Below are 18,566 nucleotides of genomic sequence, written 5' to 3'. Positions count from 1 at the left end.
CCAGCTGTGATGGGATGCTGGACTGTTCTGGAGTGGCCAGCTGTGATGGGATGCTGGACTGTTCTGGAGTGGCTAGCTGTGAAGAGATGCTGGACTAATACTGGACTTTTCTGGAGTGGCCAGATGTGAAGAGATGCTGGACTGTTCTGGAGTGGCCAGCTGTGAAGAGATGCTGGACTGTTCTGGAGTGGCCAGCTGTGAAGAGATGCTGGAATGTTCTGGAGTGGCCAGCTGTGAAGAGATGCTGGACTGTTCTGGAGTGGCCAGCTGTGAAGAGATGCTGGACTGATGCTGGACTGTTCTGGTGTGGCCAGCTGTGAAGAGATGCTGGAATGTTCTGGAGTGGCCAGCTGTGAAGAGATGCTGGACTGTTCTGGAGTGGCCAGCTGTGAAGAGATGCTGGAATGTTCTGGAGTGGCCAGCTGTGAAGAGATGCTGGACTGTTCTGGAGTGGCCAGCTGTGAAGAGATGCTGGACTGATGCTGGACTGTTCTGGAGTGGCCAGCTGTGAAGAGATGCTGGACTGTTCTGGAGTGGCCAGCTGTGAAGAGATGCTGGAATGTTCTGGTGTGGCCAGCTGTGAAGAGATGCTGGAATGTTCTGGTGTGGCCAGCTGTGAAGAGATGCTGGAATGTTCTGGTGTGGCCAGCTGTGAAGAGATACTGGACTGATGCTGGACTGTTCTGAAGTGGCCAGCTGTGAAGAGATGCTGGAATGTTCTGGAGTGGCCAGCTGTGAAGAGATGCTGGACTGTTCTGGAGTGGCCAGATGTGAAGAGATGCTGGACTGTTCTGAAGTGGCCAGATGTGAAGAGATGCTGGACTGTTCTGGAGTGGCCAGATGTCCTCTATAGTCTAAAACTTTTCATAATTAAGCAGAAATGATTTATGGTTTTATTGGACACATTTATATATTGATCACGTGGGTTTAGATGTCCTGTTGGTTGTTGCTGTAAAAGAAGAGAAACATTTAGTTCGGTTTGCCGCCAAAACCTATTGGTTTGTGTTGCTCCCTGTAAAATGTCACTCTGTCTTGTTATATAACGATCAGAAATGACCTCTTCAAGGTGGTCACGTTTAACAATTGAAACGTTCAGGTGAATCTCCAGAAATGTGAAAAACGACGACCTTGTTTTTTTTTCCCCCTCTGTGATTTGAAGAAGAAGAAGGAGGTTTTTTTTCTGTTATTTTTCCTTTTCAGAGAATTGACGGGCTAAATGGGGCTCTTTCATTGGTGGGAGATGTGGTAGTAACCTATCCCGGGATAGGCTACTACCACATCGCCCACCAATGAAAATATCCGGAGGATATTCGAGGGGGGAGAGGAGGAGAGACAGAGGGGAAGGGAAAGCAAGTGTAATGTTTATTGTTTTATTTTATCATTTTTATTTCCACTTTTGTTATCTATTTCACTTACTTTCGCAAAGTTAACATGTGCTTCCCATGCCAATAAAGCCCTTAAATTGAAACTGAATTGAATAAAGAGAAATAGAGAGACAGAGAGACAGAAGGAGACAGAAAGAGAGAGACCCCACAGAGCCCCAGGACAGCAACACAATTGTACCCATCAAATCATTTGAAAACAAAAAGATAATTACTTGACATATTGGAAAGAATTTACAAAAGTGCAGAATGAGAGGGAAGGAAGATAAGGAGAAACTGGAGAGAGAGAGAGAGAACGAGAGAAGGGAGATAAGGAGAAACTGGAGAGAGAGAGAGAGAATGAGAGAGGGAGAGAAAATGAGAGAGAAGGGAGATAAGGAGAAACTGGAGAGAGAGAGAGAATGAGAGAGGGAGAGAGAGATCAGCTTTAGAGAGAGAGAGAACGAGAGAGAAGGGGGATAAGGAGAAACTGGAGAGAGAGAGAGAGAACGAGAGAAGGGAGATAAGGAGAAACTGGAGAGAGAGAGAGAATGAGAGAGGGAGAGAGAGAGATCAGCTTTAGAGAGAGAGAGAACGAGAGAGAGAGAGAGAGAGAGAGAGAGAGAGAGAGAGAGAGAGAGGGAGAGAGAATATATCCTGAAGTGTATTCAAGATAAACATTAGAACGGTTGTTTATCATCTGACAATGTGTGTATTGAAATTCATGCTGTTGAATAGTCTGATTCGAAACGGATTCTCATTGGCTGTTACACAATGCGTGTTGGTATATTAAACATATGTCACCTTTCCTTGTTCGTAGGACAGGTAACGGGTTCGACATGCTAACTGGGTTACAGGCCTCAATGTTTCTTTACTAGAGCGCTGCATGTTTTCTTTCAGTTTGTCTTTGACCAGTTTATTTTATTTTGTAAATATATCGGTACGCGGGTCTTATTTTGTCCTGCAAGTAAAAGTCAAGATTTGCTGTTCGCCTCCTCACTGTTAAAATCCAACTGCATGGTCCACATTGACACCGTTGAAGAGTCCAGATCTGAATCACACCCATAACTTATGGTGAGATCTGAAAACATCACAGTTGGTGGAGGACACCTCTCAAACATTCAAGACTTGGAGCAGTTTGCTGCCACATAGCCAGTAGAAAGGTGAAGCTCATTGATGACGACAAGAAGGGTTTGTCTGCAGTGATCTTGGCCAGGGACTCTGTACCAAAGTACTAGCTCTGGGGAGGCAGGGTAGCCTAATGGTTAGAGCGTTGGACTAGTAACCAGAAGGTTGCAAGTTCAAACCCTGAGCTGACAAGGTACAAATCTGTCGTTCTGCCCCTGAACAGGCAGTTAACCCACTGTTCCTAGGCCGTCATTGAAAATAAGAATTTGTTCTTAACTGACTTGCCGAGTTAAAAAAATAAAAAAATAATGTTGCCCCTTCCATTTGTCTTTATGTTCTAAATTAAAATGATAATCTTTTAAGTTGCCCAAAAAAAATAATTGGTTCTGCAATGTATGAAGATTCAATAACAAGGTGTGTGACTAAAATATTTTCTTAAATGTAAACTTATTTTAGAAGAAATAGGGAACTATTTAAGAAAACCGCAAGGGTGTCAATATATTTGGCAGCTACTGTGTTTACTACTACAGTTGTGACTGAAAAGAACTACTTTGAATACCGAGTGACATTTTGTAAACCTGAACCTGAACCTTCATGAACCATTCTGAACCTTCATGAACCATTCGGAACCCAAATGAACCATTCTGAACCTTCATGAACCATTCGGAACCCAAATGAACCATTCTGAACCTTCATGAACCATTCGGAACCCAAATGAACCATTCTGAACCTTCATGAACCATTCGGAACCCAAATGAACCATTCTGAACCCAAATGAACAACAGCAGTGTTTTGGTTTGGCTTGTTGAGGTAAGAGAGCAGATTGGTTGTCTGTGAGTTGTAACCCCGCCCCCTCTCTGATCCTCCGCCCATTCAGGAGAGACCATGACTATTCTAAACACGGCTGATTGGCTGCTGGGCTGCAGTAGCCCGCCCCCTGGCCACAGTGGAAAGGACTATGGTATTGACTGAGCATGTGTGTGTCTGAGCGGCCTGCTCTGGAGTGGTGTGGCGTGATGTGTGTTTTAAATGTATGTGGGGTGGGGTGGGTTTGTGTGAAGTGGGGATGTGTGGGGTGGGGGTGTGTGAAATGGGGGTGAGTGGGGTGTGTGGGGTTGTGTGAAGTGGGGGTGTGTGGGGTGGGGGTGTGTGCGGTGTGTGAAGTGGGGATGTGTGGGAGTGGGAGGGGAGTCTTCAGAAGCACACAACATTTTGGAATGTTCAGATAGAAATATAGAAAACATGAACAAACATGCCTTCGCGTTCCTAGGAAACTATGCAGTTTTCTGTTTTTTTGACGTGTTATTTCTTACATTAGTACCCCAGGTCATCTTAGGTTTCATTACATACAGTCGAGAAGAACTACTGAATATAAGATCAGCGTCAACTCACCATCAGTACGACCAAGAATATGACTTTCGCGAAGCGGATCCTGTGTTCTGCCTTTCAACCAGGACAACGGAATGGATCCCAGCCGGCGACCCAAAGCAACGACATCGTAAAAGAGGGAAACGAGGCGGTCTTCTGGTCAGACTACGTAGACGGGCACATCGCGCGCCAACTCCCTAGCATACTACTCTCCAATGTCCAGTCTCTTGACAACAAGGTTGATAAAATCCGAGCAAGGGTAGCATTCCAGAGGGACATCAGGGACTGTAACGTTCTTTGCTTCACGGAAACATGGCTCACTGGAGAGATGCTATCGGAGTCGGTGCAGCCAGCTGGTTTCTCCACGCATCGCGCCAACAGAAACAAACATCTTTCTGGTAAGAAGAGGGGCAGGGGCGTATGCCTTATGGCTAACGAGACGTGTTGTGATCACAAAACATACAGGAACTCAAATCCTTCTGTTCACCTGATTTAGAATTCCTCACAATCAAATGTCGACCGCATTACCTACCAAGGGAATTATCTTCGATTATAATCACAGCCGTATATATTCCCCCCAGAGCAGACACATCGATGGCTCTGAACGAACTTTATTTGACTCTTTGCAAACTGGAATCCACATATCCTGAGGCTGCATTCATTGTAGCTGGGGATTTTAACCAGGCTAATCTGAAAACAAGACTCCCTAAATTGTATCAGCATATCGATTGCACAACCAGGGCTGGTAAAACCTTGGATCATTGCTATTCTAACTTCCACGATGCATATAAGGCCCTGCCCCTCTCTCCTTTCGGAAAAGCTGACCACGACTCCATTTTGTTGCTCCCTGCCTACAGACAGAAGCTAAAACAAGAAGCTCCCACGCTAAGGTCTGTTCAACGCTGGTCCGACCAATCTGATTTCACGCTCCAAGACTGCTTCCATCACGTGGACTGGGATATGTTTCGTATTGCGTCAAACAACAACATTGACGAATACGCTGTTTCGGTGAGTGAGTTCATTAGAACGTGCGTTGAAGATGTCGTTCCCATAGAAATTATTAAAACATTCCAAAACCAGAAACCGTGGATTGATGGCAGCATTCGTGTGAAACTGCAAGCGCGAACCACTGCTTTTAATCAGGGCAAGGTGACCGGAAACATGACCGAATACAAACAGTGTAGCTATTCCCTCCGCATGGCAATCAAACAAGCTAAGCGTCAGTATAGAGACAAAGTAGAATCGCAATTCAACGGCTCAGACACAAGAGGTATGTGGCAGGGTCTACAGTCAATCACGGATTACAAAACGAAAACCAGCCCAGTCACGGACCAGGATGCCTTGCTCCCAGGCAGACTAAATAACTTCTTTGCCCGCTTTGAGGACAATGCAGTGCCACTGACACGGCCCGCAACCAAAACATGCGGACTCTCCTTCACTGCAGCCGAGGTGAGTAAAACATTTAAACGTGTTAACCCTCGCAAGACTGCAGGCCCAGACGGCATCCCCAGCCGCACCCTCAGAGCATGCGCAGACCAGCTGGCTGGTGTGTTTACGGACATATTCAATCAATCCCTATCCCAGTCTGCTGTTCCCACATGCTTCAAGAGGGCCACCATTGTTCCTGTTCCCAAGAAAGCTAAGGTAACTGAGCTAAACGACTCCCCCGTAACACTCACTTCCGTCATCATGAAGTGCTTTGAGAGACTAGTCAAGGACCATATCACCTCCACCCTACCTGACACCCTAGACCCACTCCAATTTGCTTACCGCCCAAATAGGTCCACAGACGATGCAAACTCAACCACACTGCACACTGCCCTAACCCATCTGGACAAGAGGAATACCTATGTAAGAATGCTGTTCATTGACTACAGCTCAGCATTTAACACCATAGTACCCTCCAAACTCGTCATCAAGCTCGACCCCGCCCTGTGCAACTGGGTACCGGACTTCCTGACGGGCCGCCCCCAGGTGGTGAGGGTAGGTAACAACATCTCCACCCCGCTGATCCTCAATACTGGGGCCCCACAAGGGTGCGTTCTGAGCCCTCTCCTGTACTTTCTGTTCACCCACGACTGCGTGGCCACGCACGCCTCCAACTCAATCATCAAGTTTGCGGACGACACAACAGTGGTAGGCTTGATTACCAACAACGACGAGACAGCCTACAGGGAGGAGGTGAGGGCCCTCGGAGTGTGGTGTCAGGAAAATTACCTCACACTCAACGTCAACAAAACTAAGGAGATGATTGTGTACTTCAGGAAACAGCAGAGGGAACACCCCCCTATCCACATCAATGGAACAGTAGTGGAGAGGGTAGTAAGTTTTAAGTTCCTCGGCGTACACATCACAGACAAACTGAATTGGTCCACCCACACAGACAGCATGGTGAAGAAGGCGCAGCAGCGCCTCTTCAACCTCAGGAGGCTGAAGAAATTTGGCTTGTCACCAAAAGCACTCACAGACTTCTACAGATGCACAATCGAGAGCATCAGGTCGGGCTGTATCACCACCTGGTACGGCAACTGCTCCGCCCACAACCGCAAGGCTCTCCAGAGGGTAGTGAGGTCTGCACAACGCATCACCGGGGGCAAACTACCTGCCCTCCAGGACACCTACACCACCCGATATCACAGGAAGGCCATAAAGATCATCAAGGACAACAACCACCCGAGCCACTGCCTGTTCACCCCGCTATCATCCAGAAGGCGAGGTCAGTACAGGTGCATCGAAGCTGGGACCGAGAGACTCAAAAACAGCTTCTATCTCAAGGCCATCAGACTGTTAAACAGCCACCACTAACATTGAGTGGCTGCTGCCAACACACTGACTCAACTCCAGCCACATGGGAATTGATGGGAATTGATGTAAAATATATCACTAGCCACTTTAAACAATGCTACCTAATATAATGTTTACATACCCTACATTATTTATCTCATATGTATATGTATATACTGTACTCTATATCATCTACTGCATCTTTATGTAATACATGTATCACTAGCCACTTTAAACTATACCACTTTGTTTACATACTCATCTCATATGTATATACTGTACTCGATACCATCTACTGCGTCTTGCCTATGCCACTCTGTACCATCACTCATTCATATATCTTTATGTACATATTCCTTATCCCTTTACACTTGTGTGTATAAGGTAGTAGTTTGGGAATTGTTAGCTAGATTACTTGTTGGTTATTACTGCATTGTCGGAACTAGAAGCACAAGCATTTCGCTACGCTCGCATTAACATCTGCTAACCATGTGTATGTGACAAATAACATTTGATTTGATATGATTTGATTTGAATCATGTTGGCTCTGTTCATGGCATTTCTATCTGCAACATTTGGCAACTGAACATGGCCAATGTGTGTGTTTGAGAGAGAAAAGGCATGTGGAATTCTAATACAGGCTTCCACAGTAGCTATCTACAATACCCCAGTCTATAGAACTTCCACAGTAGCTACAACACCCCAGTCTATAGAACTTCCACAGTAGCTACAATACCCCAGTCTAGAGATCATCCACAGTAGCTACAATACCCCAGTCTAGAGAACTTCCACAGTAGCTACAATACCCCAGTCTAGAGATCTTCCACAGTAGCTACAATACCCCAGTCTAGAGATCTTCCACAGTAGCTACAATACCCCAGTCTAGAGATCATCCACAGTAGCTACAATACCCCAGTCTAGAGAACTTCCACAGTAGCTACAATACCCCAGTCTAGAGATCATCCACGGTAGCTAGCTACAATACTCCAGTCTAGCGATCTTCTACAGTAGCTACAACACCCCAGTCTAGAGATCTTCCACGGTAGCTACAATACCCCAGTCTAGAGATCTTCCACGGTAGCTACAATACCCCAGTCTAGCGATCTTCCACGCTAGCTAGCTACAATACCCCAGTCTAGCGATCTTCCACAGTAGCTAGCTATAATACCCCAGTCTAGAGATCTTCCACGGTAGCTACAATACTCCAGTCTAGCGATCTTCCACAGTAGCTAGCTACAATACCCCAGTCTAGAGATCTTCCACAGTAGCTAGCTACAACACCCCAGTCTAGAGAACTTCCACGGTAGCTAGCTATAATACCCCAGTCTAGAGAACTTCCACGTTAGCTAGCTATAATACCCCAGTCTAGAGAACTTCCACGGTAGCTAGCTATAATACCCCAGTCTAGAGAACTTCCACGTTAGCTAGCTACAACACCCCAGTCTAGAGATCTTCCACGGTAGCTAGCTACAATACCCCAGTCTAGAGAACTTCCACAGTAGCTAGCTACAACACCCCAGTCTAGAGATCTTCCACGGTAGCTAGCTACAATACCCCAGTCTAGAGATCTTCCACGGTAGCTACAATACTCCAGTCTAGCGATCTTCCACAGTAGCTAGCTATAATACCCCAGTCTAGAGAACTTCCACGGTAGCTAGCTACAATACCCCAGTCTAGAGAACTTCCACGGTAGCTAGCTACAATACCCCAGTCTAGCGATCTTCCACAGTAGCTACAATACCCCAGTCTAGCAATCTTCCACAGTAGCTACAATACCCCAGTCTAGCGATCTTCCACAGTAGCTAGCTATAATACCCCAGTCTAGAGAACTTCCACGGTAGCTACAATACCCCAGTCTAGCGATCTTCCACAGTAGCTACAATACCCCAGTCTAGCGATCTTCCACAGTAGCTAGCTATAATACCCCAGTCTAGAGAACTTCCACGGTAGCTAGCTATAATACCCCAGTCTAGAGATCTTCCACAGTAGCTAGCTATAATACCCCAGTCTAGAGAACTTCCACGGTAGCTAGCTACAATACCCCAGTCTAGAGAACTTCCACGGTAGCTAGCTACAATACCCCAGTCTAGAGATCTTCCACGGTAGATGTGTGCTGTGCTGTATGAATTATTCTACACATGACCTCATATCTAGTCTATCCTTCCCCTCTCCCCCCTCTTCCTTATCTCCTCTCTTCCCTCACCCTATCCTTCCTCTCTTCCCTGTCCTCCCTATCACCTCTCCTCCCTCTCTCCTCCTCTCCCTCCTTTCTCCTCTCTTCTTTCTCCTCTCCTCTCTCTCCTCTCATCTTTCCTCTCCTCTCTCTCTCCTCTCCTTCCTCTCTCTCCTCTCCTTCCTCTCTCTCTCTCTCTCCCTCTTTTCACCTCTCCTCTCATCTCCTCTCTCGTCTCCTTCCTCTCCTCTTCTCTATCCTCTCTCCTCTCTCTACTTTCTCTTCTTCTCTCTCTCATCTCCTTCCTCTCTCCTCTCTTCTCCTCTCTCTCCTCTCCTCTTTCTCCTTCCTCTCTCTCCTTTCTCCTCTCCTCTCTCTCATCTCCTTCCTCTCTCCTCTCCTTCGTCTCTATCTCCTCTCTCCTTTCTCCTCTCCTCTCTCTCCTTCGTGTCTATCTCCTTTCTCCTCTCCTCTCTCTCCTCTTCGCTCTCTCTTCGCTCTCTCTCCTCTCTCCTCTTCTCTCTCTCTCCTCTCTCTCCTCTCTCTCCTCTCTCTCTCTCTCTCATCACCTCTCTTTTCACCTCTCTCCTCTCTCTCCTCTTCTCTCTCTCTTCTCACCTCTCTCCTCTCCTTCCTCTCCAGTTAAAACAGAGCCTAATAACATCAGTGAGACAGCCAGGACAACAGGAGACACAACACTGGACAGCTACGCAGGATCAGGTAACACACACAGCATGTGAACACACACACAGCACACAAACACAACACACATCATGCAAACACACACAGCATGTGAACACACACACAGCACACAAACACAACACACAGCATGCAACCACACACACAGCACACAAACACAACACACAGCATGCAACCACACACAGCATGTGAACACACACACAGCACACAAACACAACACACAGCATGCAAACACACACATCATGCAAACACACACACAGCACACAAACACAACACACATCATGCAAACACACACAGCATGTGAACACACACAGCACACAAACACAACACACAGCATGCAAACACAACACACAGCATGCAACCAAACACACAGCATGCAACCACACACACAGCACACAAACACAACACACAGCATGCAAACACAACACACAGCACACAAACACAACACACAGCATGCAAACACAACACACAGCATGCAACCACACACACAGCATGCAACCACACACACAGCACACAAACACAACACACAGCATGCAAACACAACACACAAAAAGCATGCAAACACAACACACACATCATACAAACACACATCATGCAAACACACACAGCATGCAACCACACACACAGCACACAAACACAACACACTGCATGCAACCACACACACAGCACACAAACACAACACACTGCATGCAACCACACACACAGCACACAAACACAGCACACTGCATGCAAACACAACACACACACAGAGCAACCCCATGTAGAGAGGGTTTAGAGACAGAGGGGTCAGCGTTGACCTATGACGTCTCTATGACAACAAAATAGAACCATATGACAAAACAGGAATATGACCAGACACAGTGTCTATTGGTTGTTGTTTACCAGTTGTTTACCAGTTGTTTACCGGATTTGTTGTTTGTTGTTGTTTATTGTTGTCAGTCATTACCAGCAGTGGATACAGCCCTCCATCTGCACACCAGTACTCCCCACCCATCTACCCCTCCAAGTAAGTCCTGTAATGTATACTATATACTATTACTATATTATATTACTATATTATATTACTATATACTATTACTATATTATATTACTATATACTATTACTATATTATATTACTATATTATATTACTATATACTATTACTATATTATATTACTATATTATATTACTATATACTATTACTATATTATATTACTATATACTATTACTATATTATTACTATATTATATTACTATATACTATTACTATATTATATTACTATATACTATTACTATATACTATTACTATATACTATTACTATATACTATTACTATATACTATTACTATATGATATTACTATATACTATTACTATATACTATTACTATATACTATTACTATATTATATTACTATATTATATTACTATATACTATTACTATATTATTACTATATTACATTACTATATACTATTACTATATTATATTACTATATTATATTACTATATACTATTACTATATTATTACTATATTATATTACTATATACTATTACTATATTATATTACTATATACTATTACTATATTATATTACTATATTATATTACTATATACTATTGCTGTATACTATTACTATATTATATTACTATATTATATTACTATATAACAACACACCGGTACTCCCCACCCATCTACCCCTCCAAGTAACTATACTGTACACTATTATTATATTATATTACTATACACTATTATTATATTATATTACTGTACTATACACTATCACTATATTACTATATAACTATATTACTATACTGTACACTATTATTATATTACTATATAACTATACTATACACTATCACTATATAACTATACTATACACTATCGCTATATAACTATACTATACACTATCACTATATAACTATACTATACACTATCACTATATAACTATACTATACACTATCACTATATAACTATACTATACACTATCACTATATAACTATACTATACACTATCACTATATAACTATACTATACACTATCACTATATAACTATACTATACACTATCACTGTATTACTATATTATATTACTATACATTATCACTATATAACTATATAACTATACTATACACTAGTATTATATTACTGTATAACTATACTATACACTATCATTATATAACTATACTATACACTATCACTATATTACTATATTATATTACTATACATTATCACTATATAACTATATAACTACACTATCACTATATCACTATATTACTATACTGTACACTAGTATTATATTACTATATAACTATACTATACACTATTATTATATTATATTACTATACTATACACTATTACTATATTACTATATAACTATACTGTACACTAGTATTATATTACTATATAACTATACTATACACTATTATTATATTATATTACTATACTATACACTATTTCTATATTACTATATAACTATACTATACACTATTATTATATTATATTACTATACTATACACTATTACTATATTACTATATAACTATACTATACACTATTATTATATTATATTACTATACTATACACTCTCACTATATTACTATATAACTATACTATACACTATTACTATATTATATTACTATACACTATTATTATATAATATAACTATACACTATCACTGTATTACTATATAACTATACTATACTATATTATATTACTATACATTATCACTGTATTACTATATAACTATACTGTACACTAGTATTATATTACTATATAACTATACTATACACTATCACTATATTACTATATAACTATACTATACACTATCACTGTATTACTATACTATACACTATCACTGTGTTACTATACTATACACTATCACTGTGTTACTATATAACTATACTGTACACTAGTATTATATTACTATATAACTATACTATACACTATCACTATATTTCTATATTATATTACTATACATTATCACTGTATTACTATATAACTAAACTATACACTATAACTGTATTACTATACTGTACACTATCACTGTATTACTATATAACTATACTATACACTATTACTGGATCATATTACTATACTATACACTATTACTGTATAACTATACTATACACTATCACTGTGTTACTATATAACTATACTATACACTATAACTGTATTACTATACTGTACACTATCACTGTATTACTATATAACTATACTATACACTATTACTGAATCATATTACTATATCACTATTAAATACACTATTACTATATCATTTTACTATAAAACTCTCCTCTCCTCTCCTCAGGCCTTACCCCCACATCCTGTCCACACCGGCAGCCCCGCCCATGCCAGCGTACGCCGGCCAATCCCAGTTCACTAGTATGCAGCCGTCGACCGTCTACACCGCATACTCCCAGACTGGCCAGGCCTACGGACTGTCTACCTACGGTACACTCACACCTACAGACTGGACAGGCCTACGGACTGTCTACCTACGGTACACTCACACACACAGACTGGCCAGGCCTACGGACTGTCTACCTACGGTACACTCACACACACAGACTGGCCAGGCCTACGGACTGTCTACCTACGGTACACTCACACACACAGACTGGCCAGGCCTACGGACTGTCTACCTACGGTACACTCACACACACAGACTGGCCAGGCCTACGGACTGTCTACCTACGGTACACTCACACACACAGACTGGCCAGGCCTACGGACTGTCTACCTACGGTACACTCACACACACAGACTGGCCAGGCCTACGGACTGTCTACCTACGGTACACTCACACACACAGACTGGCCAGGCCTACGGACTGTCTACCTACGGTACACTCACACACACAGACTGGCCAGTCCTACGGACTGTCTACCTACGGTACACTCACACCTACAGACTGGCCAGGCCTACGGACTGTCTACCTACGGTACACTCACACACACAGACTGGCCAGGCCTACAGACTGTCTACCTACGGTACACTCACACACACAGACTGGCCAGGCCTACGGACTGTCTACCTACGGTACACTCACACACACAGACTGGCCAGGCCTACGGACTGTCTACCTACGGTACACTCACACACACAGACTGGCCAGGCCTACGGACTGTCTACCTACGGTACACTCACACCTACAGACTGGCCAGGCCTACGGACTGTCTACCTACACTCGGTACACTACACACACAGACTGGCCAGGCCTACGGACTGTCTACCTACGGTACACTCACACACACAGACTGGCCAGGCCTACGGACTGTCTACCTACGGTACACTCACACCTACAGACTGGCCAGGCCTACGGACTGTCTACCTACGGTACACTCACACACACAGACTGGCCAGGCCTACGGACTGTCTACCTACGGTACACTCACACACACAGACTGACCAGGCCTACGGACTGTCTACCTACGGTACACTCACACACACAGACTGGCCAGGCCTACGGACTGTCTACCTACGGTACACTCACACAGACTGACCAGGCCTACGGACTGTCTACCTACGGTACACTCACACACACAGACTGGCCAGGCCTACGGACTGTCTACCTACGGTACACTCACACACACAGACTGGCCAGGCCTACGGACTGTCTACCTACGGTACACTCACACCTACAGATTGGCCAGGCCTACGGACTGTCTACCTACGGTACACTCACACACACAGACTGGCCAGGCCTACGGACTGTCTACCTACGGTACACTCACACACACAGACTGGCCAGGCCTACGGACTGTCTACCTACGGTACACTCACACAGACTGGCCAGGCCTACGGACTGTCTACCTACGGTACACTCACACACACAGACTGGCCAGGCCTACGGACTGTCTACCTACGGTACACTCACACCTACAGACTGGCCAGGCCTACGGACTGTCTACCTACGGTACACTCACACCTACAGACTGGCCAGGCCTACGGACTGTCTACCTACGGTACACTCACACAGACTGGCCAGGCCTACGGGTACACTGACTGGCCAGGCCTACGGACTGTCTACCTACGGTACACTCACACACACAGACTGGCCAGGCCTACGGACTGTCTACCTAGGCGGACTACACTCACACACACAGACTGGCCAGGCCTACGGACTGTCTACCTACGGTACACTCACACACACAGACTGGCCAGGCCTACGGACTGTCTACCTACGGTACACTCACACACACAGACTGGCCAGGCCTACGGACTGTCTACCTACGGTACACTCACACACACAGACTGGCCAGGCCTACGGACTGTCTACCTACGGTACACTCACACACACAGACTGGCCAGGCCTACGGACTGTCTACCTACGGTACACTCACACCTACAGACTGGCCAGGCCTACGGACTGTCTACCTACGGTACACTCACACACACAGACTGGCCAGGCCTACGGACTGTCTACCTACGGTACACTCACACACACAGACTGGCCAGGCCTACGGACTGTCTACCTACGGTACACTCACACACACAGACTGGCCAGGCCTACGGACTGTCTACCTACGGTACACTCACACACACAGGCCAGGCCTGGCCAGGCCTCACGACTGACTGTCTACCTACGGTACACTCACACACACAGACTGGCCAGGCCTACGGACTGTCTACCTACGGTACACTCACACACACAGACTGGCCAGGCCTACGGACTGTCTACCTACGGTACACTCACACACACAGACTGGCCAGGCCTACGGACTGTCTACCTACGGTACACTCACACACACAGACTGGCCAGGCCTACGGACTGTCTACCTACGGTACACTCACACACACAGACTGGCCAGGCCTACGGACTGTCTACCTACGGTACACTCACACACACAGACTGGCCAGGCCTACGGACTGTCTACCTACGGTACACTCACACACAGACTGGCCAGGCCTACTGGCCACTCACACACAGACTGGCCAGGCCTACGGACTGTCTACCTACGGTACACTCACACACACAGACTGGCCAGGCCTACGGACTGTCTACCTACGGTACACTCACACACACAGACTGGCCAGGCCTACGGACTGTCTACCTACGGTACACTCACACACACAGACTGGCCAGGCCTACGGACTGTCTACCTACGGTACACTCACACACACAGACTGGCCAGGCCTACGGACTGTCTACCTACGGTACACTCACACACACAGACTGGCCAGGCCTACGGACTGTCTACCTACGGTACACTCACACACACAGACTGGCCAGGCCTACGGACTGTCTACCTACGGTACACTCACACCTACAGACTGGCCAGGCCTACGGACTGTCTACCTACGGTACACTCACACACACAGACTGGCCAGGCCTACGGACTGTCTACCTACGACTGGCCAGGCCTACACTCACACACACAGACTGGCCAGGCCTACGGACTGTCTACCTACGGTACACTCACACACACAGACTGGCCAGGCCTACGGACTGTCTACCTACGGTACACTCACACACACAGACTGGCCAGGCCTACGGACTGTCTACCTACGGTACACTCACACACACAGACTGGCCAGGCCTACGGACTGTCTACCTACGGTACACTCACACACACAGACTGGCCAGGCCTACGGACTGTCTACCTACGGTACACTCACACACACAGACTGGCCAGGCCTACGGACTGTCTACCTACGGTACACTCACACCTACAGACTGGCCAGGCCTACGGACTGTCTACCTACGGTACACTCACACACACAGACTGGCCAGGCCTACGGACTGTCTACCTACACACACAGACTGGCCAGGCCTACGGACACTCACACACACACAGTCTGGCCAGGCCTACGGACTGTCTACCTACGGTACACTCACACACACAGACTGGCCAGGCCTACGGACTGTCTACCTACGGTACACTCACACCTACAGACTGGCCAGGCCTACGGACTGTCTACCTACGGTACACTCACACACAGACTGGCCAGGCCTACGGACTGTCTACCTACGGTACACTCACACACACAGACTGGCCAGGCCTACGGACTGTCTACCTACGGTACACTCACACACACAGACTGGCCAGGCCTACGGACTGTCTACCTACGGTACACTCACACCTACAGACTGGCCAGGCCTACGGACTGTCTACCTACGGTACACTCACACACAGAGACTGGCCAGGCCTACGGACTGTCTACCTACGGTACACTCACACCTACAGACTGGCCAGGCCTACGGACTGTCTACCTACGGTACACTCACACAGACTGGCCAGGCCTACGGACTGTCTACCTACGGTACACTCACACACACAGACTGGCCAGGCCTACGGACTGTCTACCTACGGTACACTCACACACACAGACTGGCCAGGCCTACGGACTGTCTACCTACGGTACACTCACACCTACAGACTGGCCAGGCCTACGGACTGTCTACCTACGGTACACTCACACACACAGACTGGCCAGGCCTACGGACTGTCTACCTACGGTACACTCACACACACAGACTGGCCAGGCCTACGGACTGTCTACCTACGGACTACACTCACACCTACAGACTGGCCAGGCCTACGGACTGTCTACCTACGGTACACTCACACACACAGACTGGCCAGGCCTACGGACTGTCTACCTACGGTACACTCACACACACAGACTGGCCAGGCCTACGGACTGTCTACCTACGGTACACTCACACACACAGACTGGCCAGGCCTACGGACTGTCTACCTACGGTACACTCACACACACAGACTGGCCAGGCCTACGGACTGTCTACCTACGGTACACTCACACACACAGACTGGCCAGGCCTACGGACTGTCTACCTACGGTACACTCACACCTACAGACTGGCCAGGCCTACGGACTGTCTACCTACGGTACACTCACACACACAGACTGGCCAGGCCTACGGACTGTCTACCTACGGTACACTCACACACACAGACTGGCCAGGCCTACGGACTGTCTACCTACGGTACACTCACACACACAGACTGGCCAGGCCTACGGACTGTCTACCTACGGTACACTCACACACACAGACTGGCCAGGCCTACGGACTGTCTACCTACACACTCACACCTACAGACTGGCCAGGCCTACGGACTGTCTACCTACGGTACACTCACACCTACAGACTGGCCAGGCCTACGGACTGTCTACCTACGGTACACTCACACACACAGACTGGCCAGGCCTACGGACTGTCTACCTACGGTACACTCACACACACAGACTGGCCAGGCCTACGGACTGTCTACCTACGGTACACTCACACACACAGACTGGCCAGGCCTACGGACTGTCTACCTACGGTACACTCACACACACAGACTGGCCAGGCCTACGGACTGTCTACCTACGGTACACTCACACACACAGTAGGCCTACTCACACACACAGACTGGCCAGGCCTACGGACTGTCTACCTACGGTACACTCACACACACAGACTGGCCAGGCCTACGGACTGTCTACCTACGGTACACTCACACACACAGACTGGCCAGGCCTACGGACTGTCTACCTACGGTACACTCACACACACAGACTGGCCAGGCCTACGGACTGTCTACCTACGGTACACTCACACACACAGACTGGCCAGGCCTACGGACTGTCTACCTACGGTACACTCACACACACAGACTGGCCAGGCCTACGGACTGTCTACCTACGGTACACTCACACACACAGACTGGCCAGGCCTACGGACTGTCTACCTACGGTACACTCACACACACAGACTGGCCAGGCCTACGGACTGGTACACTCACACACACAGACTGGCCAGGCCTACGGACTGTCTACACGGTACACTCACACCACAGACTGGCCAGGCCTACGGACTGTCTACCTACGGTACACTCACACACACAGACTGGCCAGGCCTACGGACTGTCCAGGCCTACCTGTCTACGGTACACTCACACCTACAGACTGGCCAGGCCTACGGACTGTCTACCTACGGTACACTCACACACACAGACTGGCCAGGCCTACGGACTGTCTACCTACGGTACACTCACACCTACAGACTGACCAGGCCTACGGACTGTCTACCTACGGTACACTCACACCTACAGACTGGCCAGGCCTACGGACTGTCA

At 46.6% G+C, this 18,566-nt stretch overlaps 1 protein-coding gene across 2 annotated transcripts in view; it reads left to right on the top strand.

Moving 5' to 3' along the window:
* The window catches only part of eya4 (EYA transcriptional coactivator and phosphatase 4), a 194,931-nt gene that overhangs the window by 121,030 nt on the left and 55,335 nt on the right, over positions 1 to 18,566 (top strand). For both annotated transcript variants that reach the window (XM_064991764.1, XM_064991765.1), the window contains 3 exons: positions 9,457 to 9,534; positions 10,453 to 10,519; positions 12,788 to 12,930. In XM_064991764.1, the coding sequence (XP_064847836.1) occupies positions 9,457 to 9,534; positions 10,453 to 10,519; positions 12,788 to 12,930 (288 nt within the window). The remainder of the gene's footprint in view (positions 1 to 9,456; positions 9,535 to 10,452; positions 10,520 to 12,787; positions 12,931 to 18,566) is intronic.

This window comes from Oncorhynchus masou, chromosome 16 (genome assembly GCF_036934945.1).
Source record: "Oncorhynchus masou masou isolate Uvic2021 chromosome 16, UVic_Omas_1.1, whole genome shotgun sequence".
NCBI lineage: Eukaryota > Metazoa > Chordata > Actinopteri > Salmoniformes > Salmonidae > Oncorhynchus > Oncorhynchus masou.
This window is presented reverse-complemented; position numbering and strand designations above follow the sequence as displayed.